Source organism: Euprymna scolopes, chromosome 12 (assembly GCF_053919585.1).
Source record: "Euprymna scolopes isolate OS-2025 chromosome 12, ASM5391958v1, whole genome shotgun sequence".
NCBI lineage: Eukaryota > Metazoa > Mollusca > Cephalopoda > Sepiida > Sepiolidae > Euprymna > Euprymna scolopes.
The window spans coordinates 111,410,203-111,435,726 of record NC_136493.1 but is presented as its reverse complement, the minus strand read 5'-3'; the positions used below and the strand labels follow the sequence as shown (position 1 = coordinate 111,435,726).

General features: G+C 35.3%; 2 protein-coding genes across 2 annotated transcripts in view; both read right to left on the bottom strand.

Annotated features, from left to right (window-relative positions):
• Positions 1-8,755, bottom strand: part of LOC145291454 (uncharacterized) — a 76,991-nt gene extending 68,236 nt beyond the window's left edge. The window contains exon 1 of the mRNA XM_080137313.1: positions 8,698-8,755. The gene's annotated coding sequence lies outside the window, so the exon portion shown is untranslated. The remainder of the gene's footprint in view (positions 1-8,697) is intronic.
• Positions 8,756-14,844: 6,089 nt separating this feature from the next.
• Positions 14,845-25,524, bottom strand: part of LOC145291453 (FUN14 domain-containing protein 1-like) — a 48,568-nt gene continuing 37,888 nt past the window's right edge. The window contains exon 5 of the mRNA XM_080137312.1: positions 14,845-15,282. Coding sequence (XP_079993438.1) covers positions 15,205-15,282 — 78 coding nt within the window. The 3' untranslated portion in view covers positions 14,845-15,204. The remainder of the gene's footprint in view (positions 15,283-25,524) is intronic.

The following is a 25,524-nucleotide window of genomic DNA, read 5'->3' as shown; positions in this document are numbered from 1 at the left end:
GGGGACCAGAGATTGGAGTTAAGACGAGCACCTGCCATGGAAATAACGATAAAACAAAGATAGGCTTGCAACGTCTCTTCTGTGTGAGAGAGGTGGCAGGGAAGAGAAAAGGGCATACTGAATATTTTCCTTATATGATCGTCTTTATTTTTTATTTAATCGAAAAAAGGCTTTATGAGTAAAAAAATATTCACTTTTGTGATAGGTCTACTGCGAAAATTTAAAGAGCTCAATAATGTGCCGCCATGTACAAAAGATTGGGAATCACTGATATAGAGAGCTAAAACCCGGATGTCATTAGGGGCCAGAATTTCAGTGCCACTAGAGGTTATCTCCCATTTTTTTAGGATATTGCAGGTACTATATATTTTCTCGGTTCGGTTATAAAGAAGAAATGTATATACCTAATATGTAAAAAGCTATATGTTTGTCTGTGTTCGTATTTTCAACCTCTATCTCCTCCAAAACTAAAAGTCGAAGAGCAGCACTAGAGGCCTCAAATGATTAGATTTTATTATGAACCCTTCTTTTATGGTACTTTAACCAGTTAAAATAAGTGATCAAAATTGAGTCAAAATTGTAAAAAATCGTTACACATTTTGCACGTTCATCTTAGTTTATTTTTAATTTTTAATCAGTTTACGTGCGTGTACTGTTGGTACAGTGGTAACGTCACCAGCTTTGAATGCTTTGGTTTTGATTCTAGCTGATGGCATCCAAATACATTTTTTTTAACTTTTGAAATCACGACTATATATACGAAATCTGGACAAATTAAAATATCATATTTAAGCGTATTTTAAGCCCGGGCAAAGCCAGGCGCCTTCCCCCCGCTATATATATAGATATATATATATATATAGATAGATAGATATATAGATAGATAGAGATATATGACTACTTCATTTAATCACATAATTTAATATACAAAAATATAATTTTATGCGTAAATTTTCAGTATTTACTTCAACAGTGCTCGATACATAGGTCGAGCTAGGTAGTGATATATATATATATATATATATATATATAGTAGTAAGTTCTGAAAATATATATGGCAATTAAGCTACACAGAATATTCCGCGTTTCATTCGCTACCTAGCTCGACCTATGTATCGAGCATTGTTGAAGTAAATACTGAAAATTTATACATGAAATTATATCTTCGTATATTAATTTATGTGATTAAATGAAGTAGTCATATATATATATATATATATAGTAATTTATAAAATATATATGGCGACTAAGCTACACTGAATATTCTAACCTAGTTCTAAAACAGAGCTACACTGAATATTCTAACCTAGTTCTAAAACAGATCCTTTGTTCGATAAAATGCATGCCCATTAGCTGATAGGAGGGGGCGCGGTGGATACTAGAAAGCTGATTGGCTAACTAGTAATCCTCAACATATATAAAAACAAGAAGCAACCACAAAATTCACGCATAAGCCTGACGAATCCTACAGTGGATGAAACGCAGAATATTCAGTGTAGCTTAGTCGCCATATATATTTTATAAATTACTAACTAGCTCTACCTACGTATTGAGCACTTTTGAAGTAAATACTTAAAGTTTACGCATAAATCTATACTTTCGTATATTAAATTTATGTGAGTAAATGAAGTAGTTATATATATATATATATATATATATATATATATATATATATATATATATATATACATAAAATATATTTTAGTCATCGACATACAGACCTGTTTCGTTGTATCACAACTCATCAGTGCCGCTAGACTAACACCTCTCCCAAGCCGAGGATCGAACCTAGTACCGTCGTGATGACAGTCGGCAGTCCTACCCACATGACTACGGAATCGGTGGCCGAAATTAACCTATCCGAACGATTATTTAAATAAACATTCGTCCGCTACTCGTAGAGGGCTCAAACGTTTGTTTGTAAACAAATCGCGAGCTTCGCATTATTTCAGCTAAATTAAGCAGCGAGTAAGATAATTTACAAGAGTGCTCTACCAAAGAGGGGAGCTTTTATAAAATATATTTTAGTCATCGACATACAGACCTGTTTCGTTGTATCACAACTCATCAGTGCCGCTAGACTAACACCTCTCCCAAGCCGAGGATCGAACCTAGTACCGTCGTGATGACAGTCGGCAGTCCTACCCACATGACTACGGAATCGGTGGCCGAAATTAACCTATCCGAACGATTATTTAAATAAACATTCGTCCGCTACTCGTAGAGGGCTCAAACGTTTGTTTGTAAACAAATCGCGAGCTTCGCATTATTTCAGCTAAATTAAGCAGCGAGTAAGATAATTTACAAGAGTGCTCTACCAAAGAGGGGAGCTTTTATAAAATATATTTTAGTCATCGACATACAGACCTGTTTCGTTGTATCACAACTCATCAGTGCCGCTAGACTAACACCTCTCCCAAGCCGAGGATCGAACCTAGTACCGTCGTGATGACAGTCGGCAGTCCTACCCACATGACTACGGAATCGGTGGCCGAAATTAACCTATCCGAACGATTATTTAAATAAACATTCGTCCGCTACTCGTAGAGGGCTCAAACGTTTGTTTGTAAACAAATCGCGAGCTTCGCATTATTTCAGCTAAATTAAGCAGCGAGTAAGATAATTTACAAGAGTGCTCTACCAAAGAGGGGAGCTTTTATAAAATATATTTTAGTCATCGACATACAGACCTGTTTCGTTGTATCACAACTCATCAGTGCCGCTAGACTAACACCTCTCCCAAGCCGAGGATCGAACCTAGTACCGTCGTGATGACAGTCGGCAGTCCTACCCACATGACTACGGAATCGGTGGCCGAAATTAACCTATCCGAACGATTATTTAAATAAACATTCGTCCGCTACTCGTAGAGGGCTCAAACGTTTGTTTGTAAACAAATCGCGAGCTTCGCATTATTTCAGCTAAATTAAGCAGCGAATAAGATAATTTACAAGAGTGCTCTACCAAAGAGGGGAGCTTTTATAAAATATATTTTAGTCATCGACATACAGACCTGTTTCGTTGTATCACAACTCATCAGTGCCGCTAGACTAACACCTCTCCCAAGCCGAGGATCGAACCTAGTACCGTCGTGATGACAGTCGGCAGTCCTACCCACATGACTACGGAATCGGTGGCCGAAATTAACCTATCCGAACGCGGGGGGGGGGCTTTGCCTGGGTGTAAAATACGCTTAAATATGATATTTTAATTTGTCCAGATTTCGTATATATTATTATAGAGTCGTATGGTCCCCCCTCACCAAACTTTCACAAAAAACACTCGTCCAGCCAAAACCACTATCAATAATTTCCCATACTCTTTATCTGTGCCTAAACCTAAATGCAGATTCCATAAACAAAGCTTCTTTCTTAGAAATGCACGCCTGTGGAACTCTCTTCCGGTCGCCTGCTTTCCAGCTGACTACAATTTGTCTTCAAGTCCAACGTAAACAAGTTCTTGATGAACCGTCCCCTAAGTAATCCAATTTACAAAATGCCCACTACTTATGTTTACTACACTATAATGACATTTCGGTGGAGGAACAGTCCTTCACGACTGAGACAATTTTTTATTTTTGTACCTTTTCTCCACATTAAAAAACGACCCTGGTGTCTAACTCTGCCCCGTGGGGAGGCATAGTAAATAGGTACACTATAATGACATTGACTAATGTATACCCATTAACCCTTATCCTTCAGTGGCCTCTGGGCCTTGATAAGTGGTGATTCCTGTGTAATATATATATATATATATATACAGGGTGATGAAGCAAAATTTACAGTGAACTTTAAGTTGTTTTTTCTCATTAAGAATTGCACCACTTGTTCTAAAAACTTACATATGTTTATGTCATAACAATATTTACCATTATTATCCATATCTTTTCAGAAATGTTTACCCATATGAGCAATAAGGAGGCCAAATGTCAAAGAGTGTGTGATTTGCTGAATGCACACGTCTCACTGAAGGAGATATCAGGAATAATGGGAGTGTCCGAAAAAAAAGTTTACAATGTAAAGAAGAAAATGACTATGAGCAAAACTATTACTAGAAAGACTGGAAGTGAAGGAAGCAACAAAAAAACGTACTAAAACATTTATCAGAACAATCGAATCTATGATTCCAAAAGATACAACAAAATCCATGCGAAAAATGACAAGTGAACTTAAGGTGGACAGCAAGACCGTTAGAAATGCAGTAAAATAGGATTTGAACTTAAGATCAAAGACAAGAATGATGAAAAAATTGTTGACAAATGCTCTAAAAGAAAAAAGACGTGAAAGGTGCAAGAAAATTACTACATGGCTAAAGAAAAATCCTTCCATTGTAATGATCTTTTCCGATGCTGTTCTTAACGGTAAAAATGACAGATACATCGCAGCATCAACAGCTGAGGTTAAAGGGACATTCAGAACAGAACATCCTGCTCAGGTTATGGCTTTTGGTGTTGTAGCTTCTGACGGAAAGAAGATATCCATAAAATTCTACAAACCTGATGAGAAAATCAATGTTGACACTTACTATAAAACGTTGAGATATCAGGTATTGACATGGCTCAAAACAAACTATGCGAATGAAAATTATGTATGGACAGAGGATGGTGCTCCAACTCATGCAGCGAGAAAAATACAAGATTTCTGCAAATCAAATTTCAGTAATTTTTGAGAGTCATGTTTATGGCCACCTTCTAGCCCAGACCTTAACCCTCTGGATTATTCCATTTGGAGCGTTTTGGAACATGTTACGAGTAGAACATCGCACAGCAATGTCGACTTTCTCAAATATACTATTACACATGAATGGAATAAGTTATCTGCCGAGTACTTGAAGAAGACCCGTGCAAGTTTCAGGAGACGTGTGATAGTAGTTATTGAGAAAGAAGGGAGCCACATTAAGTAAAAACATTTTCTCTTGTGCATTTTTGTGTGGCAAATAAATTGTCGTAACTATCTCAAAACAAATTTAGTCCTATATTGTCGTTAAAGTCTTGTCATAAAATATTGTAAATTTTGGTTCCCAACCCTGTAGATATATATATATATATATATATATATATATATATATATATATATATATAGATATATTCATTTGTGAGCTCTATTCCGATGTCTATTCGCCTTAACAATAAACAAAAGTAACAGTAAAAAACGACTGTTTTTAGTATTAAATTATGATTTGATAAAAATCTTTATACGAACATTTGATTTCAGCCACTCCACAAAAATGTACTATAAAAAATAAACAGTGGTGGTATGCACTAGAATTCGCCTAAATTAGTACTTCAGCTAAGTCAAAGAAATATTCCACACGGTCAGTCAAAGATCTTTCACTGTGTGTGACTACTTCTCAACGCATCCCCTGATGCCAACAAGAAGATAGTTATTATTCATCCTTCAATTACCGCTTACATAGCAACTAAGGCCAAGAACAAGTTTATATTTATGTACACACAAAGAGACAGAATTGAGGGGTGCACACTTGCAACCTGTTACTCAAACTCTTCACTCAGATAAGTTCCCGTGAAGGACGTTTTCGCAAACCTAACAATTTTCTTCATTTCTGAAAATTCATCCTTTTCTTGTATTATATGCCATTTTTACTCACCAAGTAAAATTGTTCTAAACATAATATACATTTGTTGTGTTTCTTCTCATAAAAGCTGTCGCCATATTTCAGTTTCAGAACTTATCCACCTCCAGTTAAATCCGTCCTGTAAATTGGGTTTGTGTCTCATTAACATCTTCCTCTGACAGGAACATATCTGCGAACCTGCCAAAAGCCCATGGGCATGCAGGAAATCAAAAATATGGATTTTATTTGAGCAAAAATAATAAATATTGCACTGATTCAATTTTTTCAGGTCTATTTGGAAAATTCAAAAAAAATTTTCCTGAGTTTTCCAAGAATTATCAGGAGGAAATTACCTCCCCTTTTAAACTCTCCTGTGTCTTACATAAGCAAATAGGATCGTTTTCTTCAAATCTGTTCTTTTTAATAAATAATTTTCTACCTAATCGATTTTCGTAAGTTTTGGATATAATCATCTTAAAAAGTACAAGAAATATGTAGATACTGTTGTTTTCATGTGAAATTCAGTATTACGATTTCCGAAATTTCGTTCTGATAGTGTAGAAGCACTGTAGTGGTACTCAGGTCTTATAAGACTCCTTTTCCGCCACAAATAAAATAAAATAAAATAAAACATGTGAAATAAACAGTGTTTATTTACACAAAAATAACAAGTAACAAACGAATAATTTTTTTTTAGTGTCCAAAAGGTGTGTCTGGATAGACAGTTATTGCAAAGGTGAAAGTTATTGAGACTGTTCTTTTGAAAAGAAAAAACAGAGGGTATCCTTTGTTTTCTTGCTGAGAAAACAGGCTTAATTTTTGTATGCGCTAGAAGAAATACAGAAGAAGGTAAATGTCCTTATGTGCGGCTGAATATCTGCATTATTCGTGATGTGTATGCGTGCGTGTGGATGAGTGCTTCTGTGTGTGTGTGTGTGTGTGTGTGTGTGTGTGTGCGTGTGTGTGTGTGTGTGTGCGTGCATGTGGATATCGTGTTTTTCATGCTGGCAGAAAAATATGTAACAACGGAGTCGTTGACGTGAATAGAGAAGTGAGTGAAGAGGCAGTGAGCGAAGAGTGAGGAATGCAGAGTGTGGAGCACTGGAGCGTTGAGTGAGAATGAGTAAGTGAATTCATTTAAGTATTTGTCGATCGGCTCTTAGGCGATGAGAGAAAAAAGGTTTTGAAAATTAAATCCTTCTTTGAGCATTGATTAATTGGGAAGTGCACTCTTTGGTTCGTGGTATGCTTTCAACTACGTCTGCCGAACAAAACGCATTTTCAGTTTGTTCGCTGCAGAATTTGCGTGGACGTATTTTTTTAAATCTTTGCGCCTCTGAGATTTATCTTTTTTGGTTTGCACGTGTAATTGGAGTTTTTATTTATTTATTTGTTAATTTTAGAACAAGAAGTGAATGCATTTTTTTTAGGTGTGTTTAATCGCACAGTGGTGAAACTTTTGTTCGCTAAACATTATGAAAAAGGAAACAAAAAATATAAAAAAGAAATGGTTATAGTAAATTTCCCTCTCCTTCCCTTGCATAAAAAATATGTTTGCCATGAAACATTGGCACTTGTGCAGTTTAATCAAGACATTAAAAAATGAAAATATCAAAAAAAAAAAAATAAAAAGATTACATTGTACATATCCATTTCAGACTGAAGATTTCCGAAAAAAAAATTCACTTAATTTGATCAAGTAGTTCTTTTTTTTTTTCAGCGGAAAACACGTTTTTATGACAGCGCGTTAAAGGTAGACATCTTTGAATTTTTTTAACACGCCACGGGGAGATAACTCAGTTTAAAGCGCCGACACTTCCTTCCCATCTTTAATACTAGCTTTTCTTCCTAAAAATCGAACCTTTTGCTCGGTATCATAGCAAATTGTTTTTTCGCTGTAAAAAAAAAAAAAAAAAAAAAAAAACCTACTGGATGAAATTAAGTGAATTTTTTTTTTTTTCAGAGACCTTCATTCCGTAACGGATACGTACAATATAACCTTTTTTCGATATTTTCATATATTTTTTTTAATGTCTTGATTACCGAAACGTTATTAAATAAATAATAAAACAAAATTAAGATATTTTGGTGATTCTACATTTAATGATCCGCGATTTCTACGAACTTAGCTTGGGTTGATTCGGTAGCTGACAGAAATTACCGGAAAGGGTAGGTCGCGCATGCGCATTCCTAAATTTTTTACGAACACGCTGTTTGTTTTTATCCAATAATCCATTAAGGCTACTTTTTTTTATAAATTGGAAGAAATAAAAAAAATAATTTTAATCGGGAAGGTTAAGGTTTCGGGTTGGGTTAAATACATGCTCGTAATTTTATTTATTGTATTTTCATGTTTTTCTTGTTTATTATTATAATTTTCTCGTAGCGATTTAATGTTTCGGGATCGGCCGCTTCCGATTATACCCGTCAGTAGCCGAGTACACCCGAGAAACTTCGTAGAAATAATGCACCGGTAAGTCGTGTTTCTTTTTCTTTCTTTCTTTCTTTCTTTTTCTTCTTTTTCTTCTTCTTCTTTTTGTTTGTTTGTTACGATTTCCATTTGTTTTACTATTTTTCTGTTTTGTATGGTTGCTAAGATTTGATCGTGGGCACGCTCGTATAATTCGGCGGTTGACGTCATGTTCCGGATAAAGCCGAGCAGACGCTAACATACATCCGGTTCAAGATCTGCAAGTACTCATAGTAAAAATAAATTGTTTCTAAGTAATGTCGAAAACCATCTCATTTTAAATGGTTTACGTAACCAAAATAAGAAATTATCAGTTTAAAGAGATGTGTAGGATACGCGCACTCGCACTAGATGGCCATCGATTTATTGTCATTTGGATTTTTCGGACTTTATTATTTATTATTTATTTATTTATTGTTGTTGCCGCTGGATAAAACTACGCGTGAACCTACAAAACTAGTTCGTTGATAAATTTTTCTTTTAAAAAAACATTAAATTTTGAAGGCTTGATGTAAACAGGAAACATTATTATTGTTTTGTAAATTATTAGCATTTTAAAATGTGTTTCATGCAGCTAAGAGAAATCGGCAAATGTTGAAAATGACTAAATAGGAAAGAAATAAGCAACAATGGTAACTAAAAAATATACAAACCCCGTTTCTCGATTCTCCCGTGTCCACAAACAAAAACGTTGTCATGACAATATTAAAGGGAGATAATTCAATACTTTTCTCAGAGTTTTCCCCCTTGCATAAAAGTATATTCGTTTTATTTGATCCTGTTTTGGTGCTTACTATTTAGAAACCAAAAAGTATTTAAAAGATTTTCAAATTTTTTCTTTTGGGGAAAAATTGAAGCAAACATTATATATATATATATATATATATATATATATATATATATATATATATATATATATATATATATATATATACTAGCAAAAGTACTCGTCGTTGACTGGGTTCAAAAACAGCCTACAGAAAATGGACTCTGATTTATGAAAGTATGATAGGTTATGAAAAGGAAAGGTTGTAAAGAGATAGCTTCGAATTTGGGGGTATCAAAACAAAAGCAAAATATGATGAAAGTAAAAATAAAATAGATAAACCCCATAATTTATTATACCATACCTGTTCACACTGAAACACTTATCACAATAATCTGTGGATCTTTATAAAAAAAACCTTGTTAAACTTTGTGACATATTTCCATTCTATGGAGGTCATGCGCGAACGAACACCCCATAATTTTATTATACCATATTTCTTCAAACTGAAACATAATTATCAAAGTATACTTACGCAGATAGATATGAAAAGTCTTTATTAAAGTTTGTGCTTATTTCCATTCTATGGAGGCCACACGCGAACGCAGACCCCACAATTTTATTATACCATCCCTATTTAAATTAAAACATACTTATCAAAGTATTCTTATGTACATCTATATCAAAAACACTTGTAAACGTTTTTCTTTAATTTTTAAATTTTTTATTTCCATACTTTGTGGATCAGGCGCAAACGCAGACCCCACAATTTTTATGAACCACCGTTCTGCCAGATCAAACATACCCATTCCTGTGTCTCGATACATCTTCTATCATTATATGTAATCAGTTTTTTAAAATAGTCAACCATATAAGAGCCTATTCGTGACCACACACACACATACACACACACACACACTCACACATTCAGCTTTATATTATAGATATATATATATAAGGGGCATTGTGCAATGTAGGCAATAAAATGAAAAAGACAAAAACCAAATATATAACAAATAAATGTTACCAAAGGCAAAAATTAGTTTTCTACAAACATGGTTACTGTTTATTTGTTTTTTGTTTTTTTTTTGGTTTGGTTTTTTGTTTGTTTGTTTTGTTTTTTTTGAAAGGGGGTTGTATTTTAACTTATTTTAAAGCGTTTTTTTAGTTTGAAACACAAGTAGTGCCGAGTTTTAAGTTAAAAAAATAAGATTGTTCCTAGAAAGATGGTCTGATAACAACAGAACAAATACTGCATCACAACTTCCCAAACGAGGATGTAATGTGGCATCGTCTCTGGCCATGGTACAGTAATTTTGGACGACAATAGTGCCTTTGAGTATTGCCGAGAACCACTCCAACATTTAATATAAATTGGGTATAAAAGTTATATTTTAGCAAAAGAAGAAAATGAAGGACATATATATTGAAGAGTAGGGGTAACAAATCGATGTCGGTTGTGTAGTAGGTGTACATCATATAACTGAGATCGGAGAACAAGACGTTTATAACAGAGTATACAGTGACGATGACAATGAGACAACTACTTGCTGAGTTCATATTATTAATAGATAAAGAGATGTGTAATAGACAGGTCTTTTTAAATGCACGAAGGGATACATTATTGATAAAGGGACAGACAACACTTTGGAAACGGTTTATTATAAAGTTCAATATTCAAGACAAAGACAAAACACATTTCCTTGTGGTTGGAATAACGAAAAAGACAAAGGCTTACAAACAACATGAAAACATTTATTATAGTGCAAAATTTTGTTGAAAATTCAAAACTCACGTTTTCTTTTTTATAACCTTCGTTTATTTCCTGGATTTTCCTATTACAGCTGTTTCATTAATGAGTTGGCAATTTTACGATTTATGTTTCCGTAAAAATATCCTGTCCCCACCAACTTCTTCAGATGTTTATCCATTAGATTTTTACAACAAATGGTATATTTTTTACATGCTGGACATCGTATTCAGGTAAAAAGATTTCCACAGCAATGCTTTCTCACTTCCTCCATTTTTTGGTGTTATGTAAAGATAGTTTTCCGTTTTAACCCGTACTTTCATATTTTTATTTTTTATTTATTAATTATTTATTTTTGTTTTAATTTTCCCTGTTTTTCCTATTTGTTTTTTTCCAATTATCATATAATTTTATTCCTATATTTATGCATGTTTATTATAATATTGTTTTGTTTTTTTTTGCTTAGTGTTTGAATTCATATTATATTACCCGATGCAGGGGAGGTGACTCTTGTGGTATCGTTTTTTATCTAGGATTACTTCCTTTGCATTTTTTTTTTCTAATCTGCTCTAGTGCGTGAAATTAAATATTTGTTTCTGTGCAAACACCCGTGGATTACATCTAGTCTTTTGTTTAATATTTTTTCTTTTGCTATTAATATATGGTAAAATTCTAATATACATAGGTTGCATCTTTTCGATTTGCTCGGTTTATATTTTTCCCCTTATAAATTATTGACCATCTTAATTTATATTTAGTTTTATTTTCCTTTAATTCCTTAATCCATACTGCTAAAGGTTCTTCCCTTTTTTTTTATTACAACAATACTACAAAAAAAAAAGAAAAAAGAAAATTCTATTCCTCTTTACAGACGTAAAATCCTTGACAAAGTCCGTCTGTACGAAAAGCACTTTAGGTTTTGTTTCTTTTTGCATTTTTTTTTCTCTTAATCAGCTTTTTTATTTTATTACATTCCGAACTCTGTTCACTCCCCCCCCCCCCACCTCTGGTTATATTACACTTTGTGATTTTTTAATCGACTGATGTATTATTTATTTTATTTTTTTTACATTCGATTATGGTTCATTTACTTCTCATTATATTTAAATTTTGCTATTCGAATATATATATATATATATATATATATATATATATATTACTTGTTTATTGTTATATAAACATGTTTACATCCCGCTGCTACAAACAGCCATTTGTTCCAACCATCTCGGCCACAAGGGGGAAAGAAATTGATACGCGTGTTAAGTTAAGGGTTAAAAAGGGAGTCAAGTAAAAGAGGTCATCGCGGGAGCGTTACGATGACGTGGCAATTTTTTTTATTTACTGCGGGGCAGCTTTTTGGTTTTTTTTTACTTTGTTTCAATGTAGGGGCGTTGATGGTGGTGGTGGGGGGGCAGCTCCCCATTTAAAGAGGATTGTCCAAATTGAATAGCAATTGTCTGATTTAAGGAGAAACTCTGCATTGATCAAAGCTGATTGCTTTTGGACGTTCCCAGCGAACACAACCGGAACAATGATGCCATCTCCGAATTAGTTTTGCTTTTATTATACGAAAAAGCCGAATTCACACACGGCGATCCAAAGATGTAGAATATTTAGCTTTTATAAGTCGAACAAATTAAATAGACCGGCGACCCCCGTTGTTAACTCGTAGATATTATGATTTTGACGTGATATAAAAAGTTTTAAGAATGAGTGACGGCCTCAAGAACCCGCCAGAAAAAAAGCCTTTTACAGACCTACACAAAGCGGACATACATACATACACACATTTTCGCTTTTATATATATAGATGAGAGAAGATGACACTGCCAGAATGAGGACCATGAAAAGAAGATGAAAAAGAAAATGGCGGCACACACAGCATTTGGGGTTGGTGATTGTCAAGAGGGAAAACACGGCTCCACACTTTCAGTTTGTGTGCACCACTTCCTCTTGTCTTTTGGCCAAACATCTATCAGCTGCAACATTTCATTCAGTGCATGTTTACATTTGTGACTTTAAAAAGAATTTGAAAGCATTTAAACTGCTAATAAAAAAAATCATTTAGACTAACTTTAAAATTCTTAGCAAATCTTCGTGCATTAAAAGACTGAAAGTTATGATAGTTATTTATACCCAATAATTTTATCTTAACAAAATTACTTATAGTTATGTAACAATTTGGTTCAATCGATTCATTTAAATGGCCAAACGATGCCATAATTAAATTTAACTTTCTAAATATTATTTGAAATAAAAAAACAAATTTAAATATATTTTCATAAAAAAAAAGAAAATTAAGGTAAAATGACACCTGTGTAACACAAGATAAGTTCATCTAGTTACGTAACATTCAAATGTAGCTATTTATCTTCCTCCCACTGCGTGCATGTGTGTGAGGGGGAGGGTGCAATAGAAGTTCGGGAGGTGGGAAGAATCAAACCAGCATCTGGAGCAATCTGGCCCTGAATGAGGTGGGGGGGCAACAGAAGTTCGGGAGGTGGGGAGATGGGATGAATTAAATTAGCATCTGGAGCAATCTGGCCCTGCAAGGGAGTGGGGGGGGGGGCAACAGAAGTTCGGGAGGTGGGAAGAATCAAACCAACATCTGGAGCAATCTGGCCCTGCAAGGGAGTTGGGAGGGAGTGGGGGGCAACAGAAGTTTGGGAGGTAGGAAGAATCAAACCAGCATCTGGAGCAATCTGGCCCTGAAGGGGGGGGGGTCAACAGAAGTTCGGGAAGTAGGAAGAATCAAACCAGCATCTGGAGCAATCTGGCCCTGAAAGGGGGGGGGGCAACAGAAGTTCGGGAGGTGGGAAGAATCAAACTAGCATCTGGAGCAACCTGGCCCTGCAAGGGAGTTGGGGGGGGGGCAACAGAAGTTCGGGAGGTGGGAAGAATCAAACCAGCATCTGGAGCAATCTGGTCCTGAATGAGGTGGGGGGGGGGGCAACAGAAGTTCGGGAGTTGGGGAGATGGGATGAATTAAACTAGCATCTGGAGCAATCTGGCTCTGCAAGGGAGTGGGGGGGGGGCAACAGAAGTTCGGGAGGTGGGAAGAATTAAACCAACATCTGGAGCAATCTGGCCCTGCAAGGGAGTTGGGAGGGAGTGGGGGGCAACAGAAGTTTGGGACGTAGGAAGAATCAAACCAGCATCTGGAGCAATCTGGCCCTGAAGGGGGGGAGGGGTCAACAGAAGTTTGGAAAGTGGGAAGAATCAAACCAGCATCTGGAGCAATCTGGCCCTGAAAGGGGGGGGGCAACAGAAGTTCGGGAGGTGGGAAGAATCAAACTAGCATCTGGAGCAACCTGGCCCTGCAAGGGAGTTGGGGGGGGGAGGGCAACAGAAGTTCGGGAGGTGGGGAGATGGGATGAATTAAACTAGCATCTGGAGCAATCTGGCCCTGCAAGAGAGTGGGGGGGGGGCAACAGAAGTTCGGGAAGTGGGAAGAATCAAACCAACATCTGGAGCAATCTGGCCCTGCAAGGGAGTTGGGAGGGAGTGGGGGGCAACAGAAGTTTGGGAGGTAGGAAGAATCAAACCAGCATCTGGAGCAATCTGGCCCTGAAAGGGGGGGGGGGGCAACAGAAGTTCGGGAGGTGGGAAGAATCAAACTAGCATCTGGAGCAACCTGGCCCTGCAAGGGAGTGGGGGGGGGGGCAACAGAAGTTCGGGAGGTGGGAAGAATCAAACCAACATATGGAGCAATCTGGCTCTGCAAGGGAGTTGGGAGGGAGTGGGGGGCAACAAAAGTTTGGGAAGTGGGAAGAATCAAACCAGCATCTGGAGCAATCTTGCCCTGCAGGGGGGGGGGTCAACAGAAGTTCGGGAAGTGGGAAGAATCAAACCAACATATGGAGCAATCTGGCCATGCAGAAAATGTCTCAGTGAGAGTGCCTCGTACAACAAGCAATAAACTTGCTCCCCTGAAGGCCAGGAAGGTGAAGCCACTAAAGCTATCTAGAATTTATGCCTCAGCCCGACAAAAGTTCCCAGTTTCTAGCAGATTGGTTCTTGAGGTTGGAACCTCGACTGGTATGTGCTCTCAATCAAAACCAATATTGTGAACTAAAACAACTGGTATGGCTTTCAATGGATATTCTTTTAAATATATAAAAAAAAAAACTGTTAGATTCAAAAAGTAATCAATCAGTTTGATTAGAAACTTTGCATTAAATAAAACAAAAAGAAAAAACTCACCGCATTTAAAAAGTTCATCCGTTTTTATTTAGAAAATAAAAATGTTAAAATAAAAAAAAAAAAAAAAAGACAAACAAAAAGTTAAGAAAACAAATTTTATTTGAATTCGTTTATCACAAAAAATTAAATTTTCACAATGTATTGTTTTTTTTCAGTGTAGGAAAAATCTATATTATTTACAGATAAATCTTTTTCGTTTTACGCAATCCATTATACCTTCTAAAAAGGCAAGAAAATAGCAAATCCATCAACTAAGTTTTTTCATGGATGATAATTTTAAGGGAGGGGGGGGATAAAATAAGTTACAAAACTCCCATAAAAAATCTTCTTTTTAAAGTAAAAAAAATATAACTCAGCAAAAAAAGGCAAGTTTTATATAGATTGATCAGCATCGAAACGAAAAGAAAAAAAAAAACTGGTGCTACAAGCATGTAAGCATCTTCAAGTCGATATTCCCAATAAGAATCCGCCAGCAAATCCAGATGCCAGAAAGACATTCTGTTCGAAAAATGAAGAAACCTAAAAAACAAAATAAATCTCAACATTAGGAAACAGAGAACATTTTTTTAATGAAAGAAAAATGTGGTAATAGTAGTAGTATTAGTATTATTATTAGTAGTAGTATTCTTTTGTAAGAAATTTCAAGAAATATTCACTTCTCACAACGCTAAAAAAAAGAAACGAGAGAATATTGAAAAAGCATTGAAAACAACGTCCAAATGTCTACAGCGAATACATGCATTAGCTTTTAAAATGCTCCATCATTTTCATTCATTGACAATCATTTTAACTAGAATTGCTGTAACAATATTTACAATACCAGAAAGAGAAATAGAAGGGGGAAAAAGAGATATAGAAGGGAAAGAAAAAATAGAAAGGAAAGAAAAATAATAGAAAGGAAACAAAAAATGGGGAAAAAAAATAGAAGGGACACAAAAAAATAGAAGGGACACAACAAAAAAAATAGAAGAGGCAGAAAAAATAGAAGAAAAAATAGATGAGAAAATAGATGAGAAAGAAAAAATAGATGAGAAAGAAAAAATAGATGAGAAAGAAAAAGAAAAGGAGGAAAAAGAGGAAAAGAAAAAAGAAAAAAAAGAGAAAAGAAAATAAAGAAAAAGTTAAATAAAGAAAAAGTTAAATAAAGAAAAAGTTAAATAAAGAAAAAGTTAAATAAAGAAAAAGTTAAATAAAGAAATTAAGAAAAAGAAATAAAAAAAATAAAGAAAAGACAGGAAGAAAAGGAAACAGAAAAACAAAATAAAAGAAAAAGACAAAGAAAAATGGTGCATAATCTCTATAAATGAAGTCAATGATTCCTGTCTAGGAAAAAACATTTCGCTTTTCAAATGTAGATGCCACAAATTTAATATGGTCAGACGACTGATGTAGGGTTTGTGCATATTATCAGTCACTTTCATTTGTTATTAGAAATTATTATAGTTATTCCTAGGAGAGTCACATTCGAAAACAAGTCACATTTAATGGTGGTGATGGCACGATTTTTACTCACTAATTATTTGCTCCTCTCTCTCACTCTCCTTAACATAACCAAGAAACATTTCTAGTTTTGGTACATTTTATTACACGAGCACCATCCATGTTTATTTTTTTATTTTGATATATTTCACATAAGTTCTTTCGTTTAGAATACTTGGAAGAAGAACCGCTCTCTCTGTTAGTTCCAGATAATTTCGTTAGCTGTTTGCATACATTCATCAGATTAAGGGAATATCGGATTAAGAAAATTTTGAACAGTTAATAAAAACTATCACTCAAAATGGTGTCATCCAACAACACTTGGATACTTTGAACCTAACAAGATCAACTTTATTCAACATAGACCTAGGTACTGAAAAAAACCTTTACAGTGTCACATCCAAATATTTTAACCTAACAAAACACTGACTTAATTCAACTGCATTTTTTCACATATAAATTCATAATTTAATAACACGCAGACACAAAATAACTATTTACACACTGCATGATTTAACACATTCTGTACGTTCACTTAAGATTTTACTAATTAGATTTTTTCTTTTTGATCCATTATTTGACAAAATGCAGAAAAACAATCTTGAAAAATCTTTTGTTTACACACTGCGTGATTGAAACCGATTCTTTAAAAGCAGATATCATAGCAGCCATCAATGTAGCAATCCGGGATTGCATATAAATTAGAATGGGGTGCTCCTTGCTTTACTCAGATTTTGAACAAAACACTTGCTAAAGGACCTGCCAATATCCACTAGGACCATGAGGTAATAGTAGTCAACTTAAGACCAATGACGACCGTGAATGATAATGTTTGCTAATCAATGAAAGTAGCCAAACAAATAGGATCCTGAACAGAAGTGTGCATTCTATCCCAACCATTATCAATGGACCAGAGGTCATCTCGTCAGCATCAGACAAGGCCAAACTATTTGCAAAGAACTTTGCAGCTAATTCTACCCTATGCGACGAAGGCCATCAACTCCCCATATTTCCTCCTATAACACAGAACATGCTAGGTAACATACAAATATCTGTGCATGAGGTCGCCAAGCTAATCAAGAACCTTGATTCTAGTAAAGCAACTGGCCCTGACGGCATCCCAATTATAGTGTTAAAAAAGCTTCAACCAGAACTTGCTCCCATACTTACAAAACTGTTTAAGCGTTGCCTTAAGGAGAAGTGCTTTCCAACTCCCTGGAAAACCTCATCAGTATGCCCTGTATTTAAGAATTCAGGTGATAAGTCATCTCCCTCTCAGTACAGACCAATAAGTCTCCTGTGTTATGAGTAAGTTGCTGGAATCCATATTAAATAGAGAAATAGTCAACCACCTCAGCAGAAACAATCTTCTTAGTGACACACAATATGGTTTCCGTTCTGCAAGATCTACCGCTGATGTGCTAACAGTTATATCTCACAGGATTAGTGAATCTCTTGACAAAGGCTTCCTTTCTAGGGCAATTGCTCTTGACATATCAAAGGCCTTGACAAGGTATGGCATAAGGGCCTACTTCACAAGATTTCCAGCTACGGTACAACTGGAAATATTTTCTCAATCATTAAATCATTTCTCTCTGATAGGCTCATAAGAGTAGTGGTTGATGGACAAAAATCAGAGGCCTGCAGTATTAATGCTGGAGTCCCTCAAGGGTCAATCCTGGGCTCAACTCTCTTCCTGATCTACATCAATGACCTCCCTAAACACATACTTAAATCATTCGTTGACATCTATGCTGATGATACGACCATCTACGGCAACACATCAAAGGCTGTAAATGACAAAGTTCTCTCTGATTGTCTCTCCTCTGATCTCGAGCGTGTGGTTCAGTGGGGGAAGACGTGACTGGTTACCTTTAATGCATCTAAAACCAAACTCCTATCTTTACATCATCAACGCTCTGATCCCCATCTGGCATCAATTGAAATGGATGGCTCTCGTCTAGGAGAAGCCCCGTGTTTTGACAAGCTTCTGGGTTTGTCCTTTACTCCTGATCTGAAATGGAACACATACATCAAGTCTGTTGCCAAGGTCGCTGGAAAGATGGTGGGATCCTTCTACCGCTCCAGAAGATATCTCACTACTGATGCAATTCTCTATCTATATAAAAGCCAAGTACGTCCAAGGATGGAATACTGCTGTCATATCTGGGCAAGAGCTGCTAAAAACAGCCTATCCTGTCTTGACAGAGTACAAAATAGACTTCATGGCTTAGTGGGGGGTGCCCTTTTCTCTACCCTGCAACCTCTCTCCCACGGAAGAGACGTTGCGAGCCTATCCTTGTTTTATCGTTATTTTCATGGCAGGTGTTCGTCTGAACTCCAATCTCTGGTCCCCCCCCTCTCGCCAATCTTTCACGAAAAACACCCGTCTAGCTGAATCCACTGTGAAAAATTTCCCCCACTCTTTATCTGTGCCTAAATCAAAACATGAATTCCATGAACAAAGCGTCTTTCTTAGAACTGCACGCCTGTGGAACTCTGTTCCGTCTGCCTGCTTCCCACTTGACTACAACTTGGATGTCTTCAAGTCCAACGTTAACAAATTCCTAATGAACTACCCTCTTAACACTTCATTAAATCTCTACACTAATATACTGTACTTGCAATAACCCTTATCCCTGAGTGGCTTCTGGGCCTTCATAAGTGGTGACCACCGTGTAAAAAAAAGAAAAGACAACAATTAAAGACAGGCAATTTGCCTACCAATTTCAGCCAGTGACCACACTTGTCAAGGAGTGGCAGTAACCACTTGAAGATCATTGTCAATCACCATCATAACCACCTGTGATCAACAGTGTCTGCCACTGGATGCCAGTACCAGACAATGGATGACAGTGCACAAATATTGAAGACAGACAATTTAATTTCACAGCAATCCAATGGGGCTCAACACTCCTTATGATCAATAGTAAATGACAATGACCAAATGCAAATAACCAGCTAAAAACACCAATGACCACCAGGACCCGCAATGTAGACATAATTTCACTTCGGAGAAGTTCAACAGAGGCTGATACTGGTCATAGCCGACAATGAAAGCCAGGAACCAACAATGACAGGCATTGAAGCTTGCCAATGTCTACCAGTAAACACAAGTAACCACCTCAAAACATCACTAACCACCAGTGACCATCAGTGGATGCCAGTGCCCAACAATGCCTGGCAGTTGAAAACAGACGATTTCAATTTGATGTAGGTTTAATGGAGGCTGATACTGATTGCAACACCAGTAACTGCCAGTTGCAAAGGCAGAGTGCCCACCAGTACCTACAAGTAATTGCACCAAACCAACACTAATCACCAGTAATCCCTAGTGCCAACAATAACAGCCAATGGCTTCCACTAGCTGCCACTGCCAGAAAATACCTGACAGAAGAAGCCAGATGATTTCATTTTGGCCACAGTCACCAGTGCCTGCTATTTTCCAGGGCTGACAACTTTAGTTTTATTTGTTATTGGTTTTTTAGGGAAGCGGGGTGGCGTTTTACTAAATAAGTTTTCATTTGTACAATGTTATATAAAAAATTTTTCCCAATATTTTACAATTTGCTTTTTTCATTACCTTCAAATGTTCAAAGAAAATGTTAACTTTTAGCTTAATCGATATATATTAAAAGATATATAATCGATATATATAAAAGATATATAATCGATATATATAAAAGATATATAATCGATATATATAAAAGATATATAATCGATATATATAAAAGATATATAATCAATATATATAAAAGATATATAATCAATATATATAAAAGATATATAATCAATATATATAAAAGATATATAATCAATATATATATATATATATATATATATATTTTTTTTTACACAGTGGTCACCACTTATCAAGGCCCAGAAGCCACTCAGGGATAAGGGTTATTGCAAGTACATTACGTTAGTGTGGAGATTTGATGAAGTGTTTACTTAAGGGGGCGGTTCATTAGGAATTTGTTAACGTTAAATAATCAATATATAGAAAAGATATATAATCGACATATAGAAAAGATATATAAAAGATATATAATCGATATATATGAAAGATATATAAAAGATATATAATCGATATATATGAAAGATATATAAAAGATATATAATCGATATACAGAAAAGATATATAATCAATATATATAATCGATACATATGAAAGATATATAATCGATATATATGAAAGATATATAATCGATATCTATGAAAGATATATAATCGATATATAGAAAAGATATATAATCGATATAAAAGGCAAATGCGGCGCGCACAGTTTTGTATGTCTCGAAAAGGCTTTTTTCGCCGACGGTCTCGGGGGTTACTATCGCTTAAAAGTGTTTATATACCCCCTAGATTTGGGAACGCACGTCACCTCTACATTTATTTATGTCGACTTTTATGAGAATTTAACACTCCATAATTATTTAATAGAACAGGAACTCAAACAATGTCCCGTAGACGCGTGCACGTATACCAAAAATGTAGGTAATAAATTGTTGATTTTGGTTTTTTGGGTTGACGATATATTACTCGCCTCAAACTGTGACAAAACTTTAAGAGATGTTAAAAATGAATTAAATAAAAAATTTAAAATGGCCGATCATGGACGACTGTCATGGTTCCTCGGTATAAAATTTACCTGCGAAAATGAAACTATAACTATGAACCAATCACGATACATTGAAAAAATTCTGCTCAAGTTCGGAATGCAAGATTGTAAGCCGCGTTCAACTCCTGTCGAAATGGACATAAATAAAAATATAGAGACCGAAACAAAATTCATAGATAACCAAATATACAGGGAAATGGTAGGGAGCCTCATCTACTTGATGACCGCAACAAGGCCTGACATATGTTACACTGTAACAAAGCTGTCTCAAAACTTAACAGCGCTATTTCGCCGTGTTGCCTGTTTGTCCTGCTTTTTAGTATAAATAAAGTGAAAGTAAATTTGATTATTGGGTGTTTTCGACATTACGCCGGAACGTCAAGAAAGCAATCAGCTTTTGATCAATGTGGAGTTTCTCCTTATATCAGACAATTGCTATTCGATTTAGACAATCCCCTTTAAATGGGGAGCTGCTCCCCCCCACACACCATCATCTAGGGGAAGCGAAAACTAAAAATACTGCTGCGTCATCATAACGATTCCGCGAAGACCTCATTTAGTGTCTTCCTGTCAATCAAACCTCTTTCACTCGCTTTATAAGCCTTAACTTAACACGCTAATCAATTACTCTCATTCATGGTCGAGGCGGTTAAGTGGTTGGCTTTTGTTTCCACCTCCACGTCAAGGCTTCCGGATTCAATCCCGCCTCCCGACCAAAACTATTTTTTTTTCTTTTACACCTTTAAACACCTGGGCAACATTTTTTTTTATTACTTCACTCATTCTTTAGTTTACCCCCCCCCCCCATACACACTGCGTTGTTATCTTAAGGTTGCAGGTTCGATCCGACAGGTTTATTTATGCCATTTTTTTTCCGTTTTGGTTTTTACAATTTTTTTAACATCGTTTTTTTTTTTTTTTTTTTTTTTAATATTTAAGCAGGATTATTACTTACCCCCTTACCCCCCCCCACCTCCCATACACACATCTACAAACATCTGGGCAACACTGGGTACCCCCCGCTAGTATTAACCTAAAATAAGTTTATTTCCAATCAACAATATCTGGAAAGAGATGAATTCAACTGACTTTCTCCATAATTACAAAACTATTTTGAATATAATTGGTTCTCATGTAAAGAGGTCAGTTTCATGAAGTGGTCAAGATCAGCCAAACATCTTTATATAAAAAAAAAAAAAATTAGAGAGCACTTAAGTCTTAAATACAAAAAAAATGTTTATATAGAAAGTAAAGTAATTTGCAAAATCTTAAAAATAGCTGACAAGTGAGATTTTAAGTAGGGGAGAGTCAAGTTGTAAAACATTCATTGATTATAAAAAAAAAAAAATTAAAAAATGGCTGACTGTAGAAGAAATTGGTGCCGTGTGTCTCTGTACTGCTTGGAAGGACAAAACATACTTGTCAAACCACTTTTTCATGACACATTCATCTACAAACCTCTTAAGGAATGCAATCTGTTACAAAACAATTAATTAAGCAATCTATCGGTCCCTATCTATATCAATTAGATATTTGACAGTTTATAAATATTAATAAAAAGGAAAACAAAATGGCCATGGGAACTATTAATTATAAATATTAGATAAACTATATATATTAGTAACTAATGTTGCCCGGGATTGAATGAGGATCAACAAGAATTCCACACTTCCAATACTTTTGTTGGTCCCCCGACAAAAGGAGAATGGACCTATAAATTCACCCTTGTCAGTTCGTCTGTCCGCACTTTTCTCAATAACTACATCTTGGAATTTTTTGAAATTTTGCACAAACATTAAACATGATATGAGTAAAAAGTTAACAGAATGGATTTTTCCAGGAAAATTCTGGTTGCCCCCCCCCCCTCCAGGGGTGCCTTTTGGGTTAAAATGGCTAAAATTAACCTTTTCGTGCTTATTAAAAAAAAAAAAATTGATTGATGTCTTGGACATTTATAAAACTTTCTGAAAAGTTGTAACTAATTGATTTCTATATAATTTTGTTTGTCTATACTTCGTGATAACTCTTGGATGTGCCCCAGGGGCTCTTTTAGGACTAATAAGAACACTCCATTTTTGGGACTATATTTGTTCAAAATTTTCTGTGTATGTGTATTTATTAGCAGTTTTGCATGATGCTGAACTCAAATTTAAATATGTTAAGGCCTTAGAGACTTTTGGGGCTAAATGAGGGGGGGGGGTCTTTTTTTTTGCATGGTGCAGAATTCAAATTTACATATGTTAAATCCTAAAACTGCACCGTTTGTTTATTTTCACCAAGATTTGACGTCCCCTGGGGACTTTTGCGGCTAAATGGGAGGGGGGGGGGGCAAATGCTGAACTTAGTAATTTTATTCACAGGGGACCATGTATGCTTAACTTGTTGCCATTAAAATTGGAGAAATCGTTCATGCGTCAATCAAATTGATTGATTGCTTGCTCTAGTCAGGAACCCACCGTGATGCATCGGGAGGAAGTTTCACATGCCTGCCTGCAGTGACTTAGTCCACAATACATTGTAGTTGTAGTCTACATTGCACTGTATAGAACCTACAGTTAATTTTATGAAATTATTTTTATACAATGGCTTGAATTAATGATTTGATTGTATCACAGCTCATCAGTATTGCTAGACTAGCACCCATCTCTAGCCAGGGATTGAACCTACAACCATCTAGTTGATGGTCAGTAATTCTAAACTCGGGCCCATGGGATCGGCGTCTGTAAACAACCTCATCAAGTACCCATTTATATAGATATTTGTCCACCACTTTTACAGTGCTCGATCAGCTTGTTTATTTACAAACAGAGAATTTTGCATTAACACTGATTAAGCAACTGGTGAAATCATCTAACCATTAGGTAGAGAAAAGTATTTGCTAAAATAATCAATAGGAATAATAATCAATTATTGAAAATTTTCAAATTTTGAGCATTATTTTGAACTGACCTTTTCAATTCTTAAAAACAAAATTAACACCTTTAGTAAATGAGGCTTTAATCTATATAATACTAAAAGTCTATGGATCTTGTATGTTTGCAATCAGATTTCCGGTTTTCAACATCCGGTTGCGCATGCGTAAATAGCAACGTCTTCAATCCGTTATTCCAATTCCGGAATTTTTATATCGCTTTTAATACAAACAATTTCATTTAATTTGATCAAATAGTTATTTATATATACAAATAATACATAGATTCATAAATAATTATAATATATATTATAAAATCTATTTATCTATGAATCTATTAATAATATGAAATATTACCCTATACAATTTATGGAAAGAAAACACCTCTCACTTTCCCTCTAATTGATTTCAACACTCCTACTCCCTCTGTTTTCGTTACGTACGCGAGAAATAGTTACGTGTATGTGTGAGAGAAAGAAAAAGAGAGCGATGTAAAACTGGATAGAGTTATCCCCCTTAACTAATGCAGACCTTTTTACTAGAGGGCGTTATTACAAAAAAATTTCTTTTTCTTCTTCCCATGTTTTTTAAAGTCGTCTGCTTACATTTCCAAACGGAAAGCTGAATCGGTAAATGCACACATTTCTATTACATTAAATAGTGTTTTCCTTTACACAATGGGCACTGAATGTTTGCTTAAATTAAATGAAAAAAGTTACATTTTATTTTCATTTTCTATTTAAAAAGCCATTATTAACATGTGGAGAGTGTTTTTTTTTATTATTCTGTACTTTCAACTAACAATTTCATTTAAAAGATGATATATCAAAATTTGAATTTAACTATAATAAGGATTATGATACCTGTTCAGTGCATATTTACCTATAAATATGACCAACCACTTATAATTCAGTAACTGTAATTTAAAAAAAAATAACAATTATAATAAACAGAACGACTCATAGAAATCTATCTATATTCTTTTTTCATTTTAATATACTTTCATAGAAATGCTTCTGTTATTTAAAAAAAAACTATTTTCTTTATGCCACAAGTGTCACGCTCATACATGAATTCCATAGCTAATATAACGTACTGACCCAACGGGTCACGGGTGGTCTAGTTTTATTTAAAATTAAATTCAAAGGAGCAGGATTTGTGACTGTGTAGATGTACTTTTGTTATAATACTTAGTTTTTCTTATATATTTTTTGTATATAAGTATTTGTTTTAAAGAAAATTTTATTTACAAAATTTGTTTTAAAGTGACCATTCACACATGCATGAACACATTTGGACTGGTGCATCTACCACTAGTCTCTCCTACTACGCACTATTAACCAAGCTCTAACCCCTGTTCGATCATCACAATGTTGCATCACTGTACCTGTTTTACAGGTACTTTAATGGAATGGGCTCTGATGATTTCATAGCACTAGAACCCCCTCGCAAATCTTTTACGAAAAACACCCATCCAGCTGAAACCACTGTCAAAAATTTTCCCCACTGTTTATCTGTGTCTAAATCAAAACGTAGATTCCATGAGCAAAGCTTCTTTCTTAGAACTGCACGCCTGTGGAACTCTGTTCCGTCTGCTTGCTTCCCACCTGACTACAACCTGGATGGCTTCAAGTCCAACGTAAACAAATTCCTGATGAACCGCCCCCTTAAGTAGACATTTTTATTAAACCCTCACACTAACGTACTGTACATGCAATAACTCTTATCCCTGAGTGGCTTCCGGGCCTTG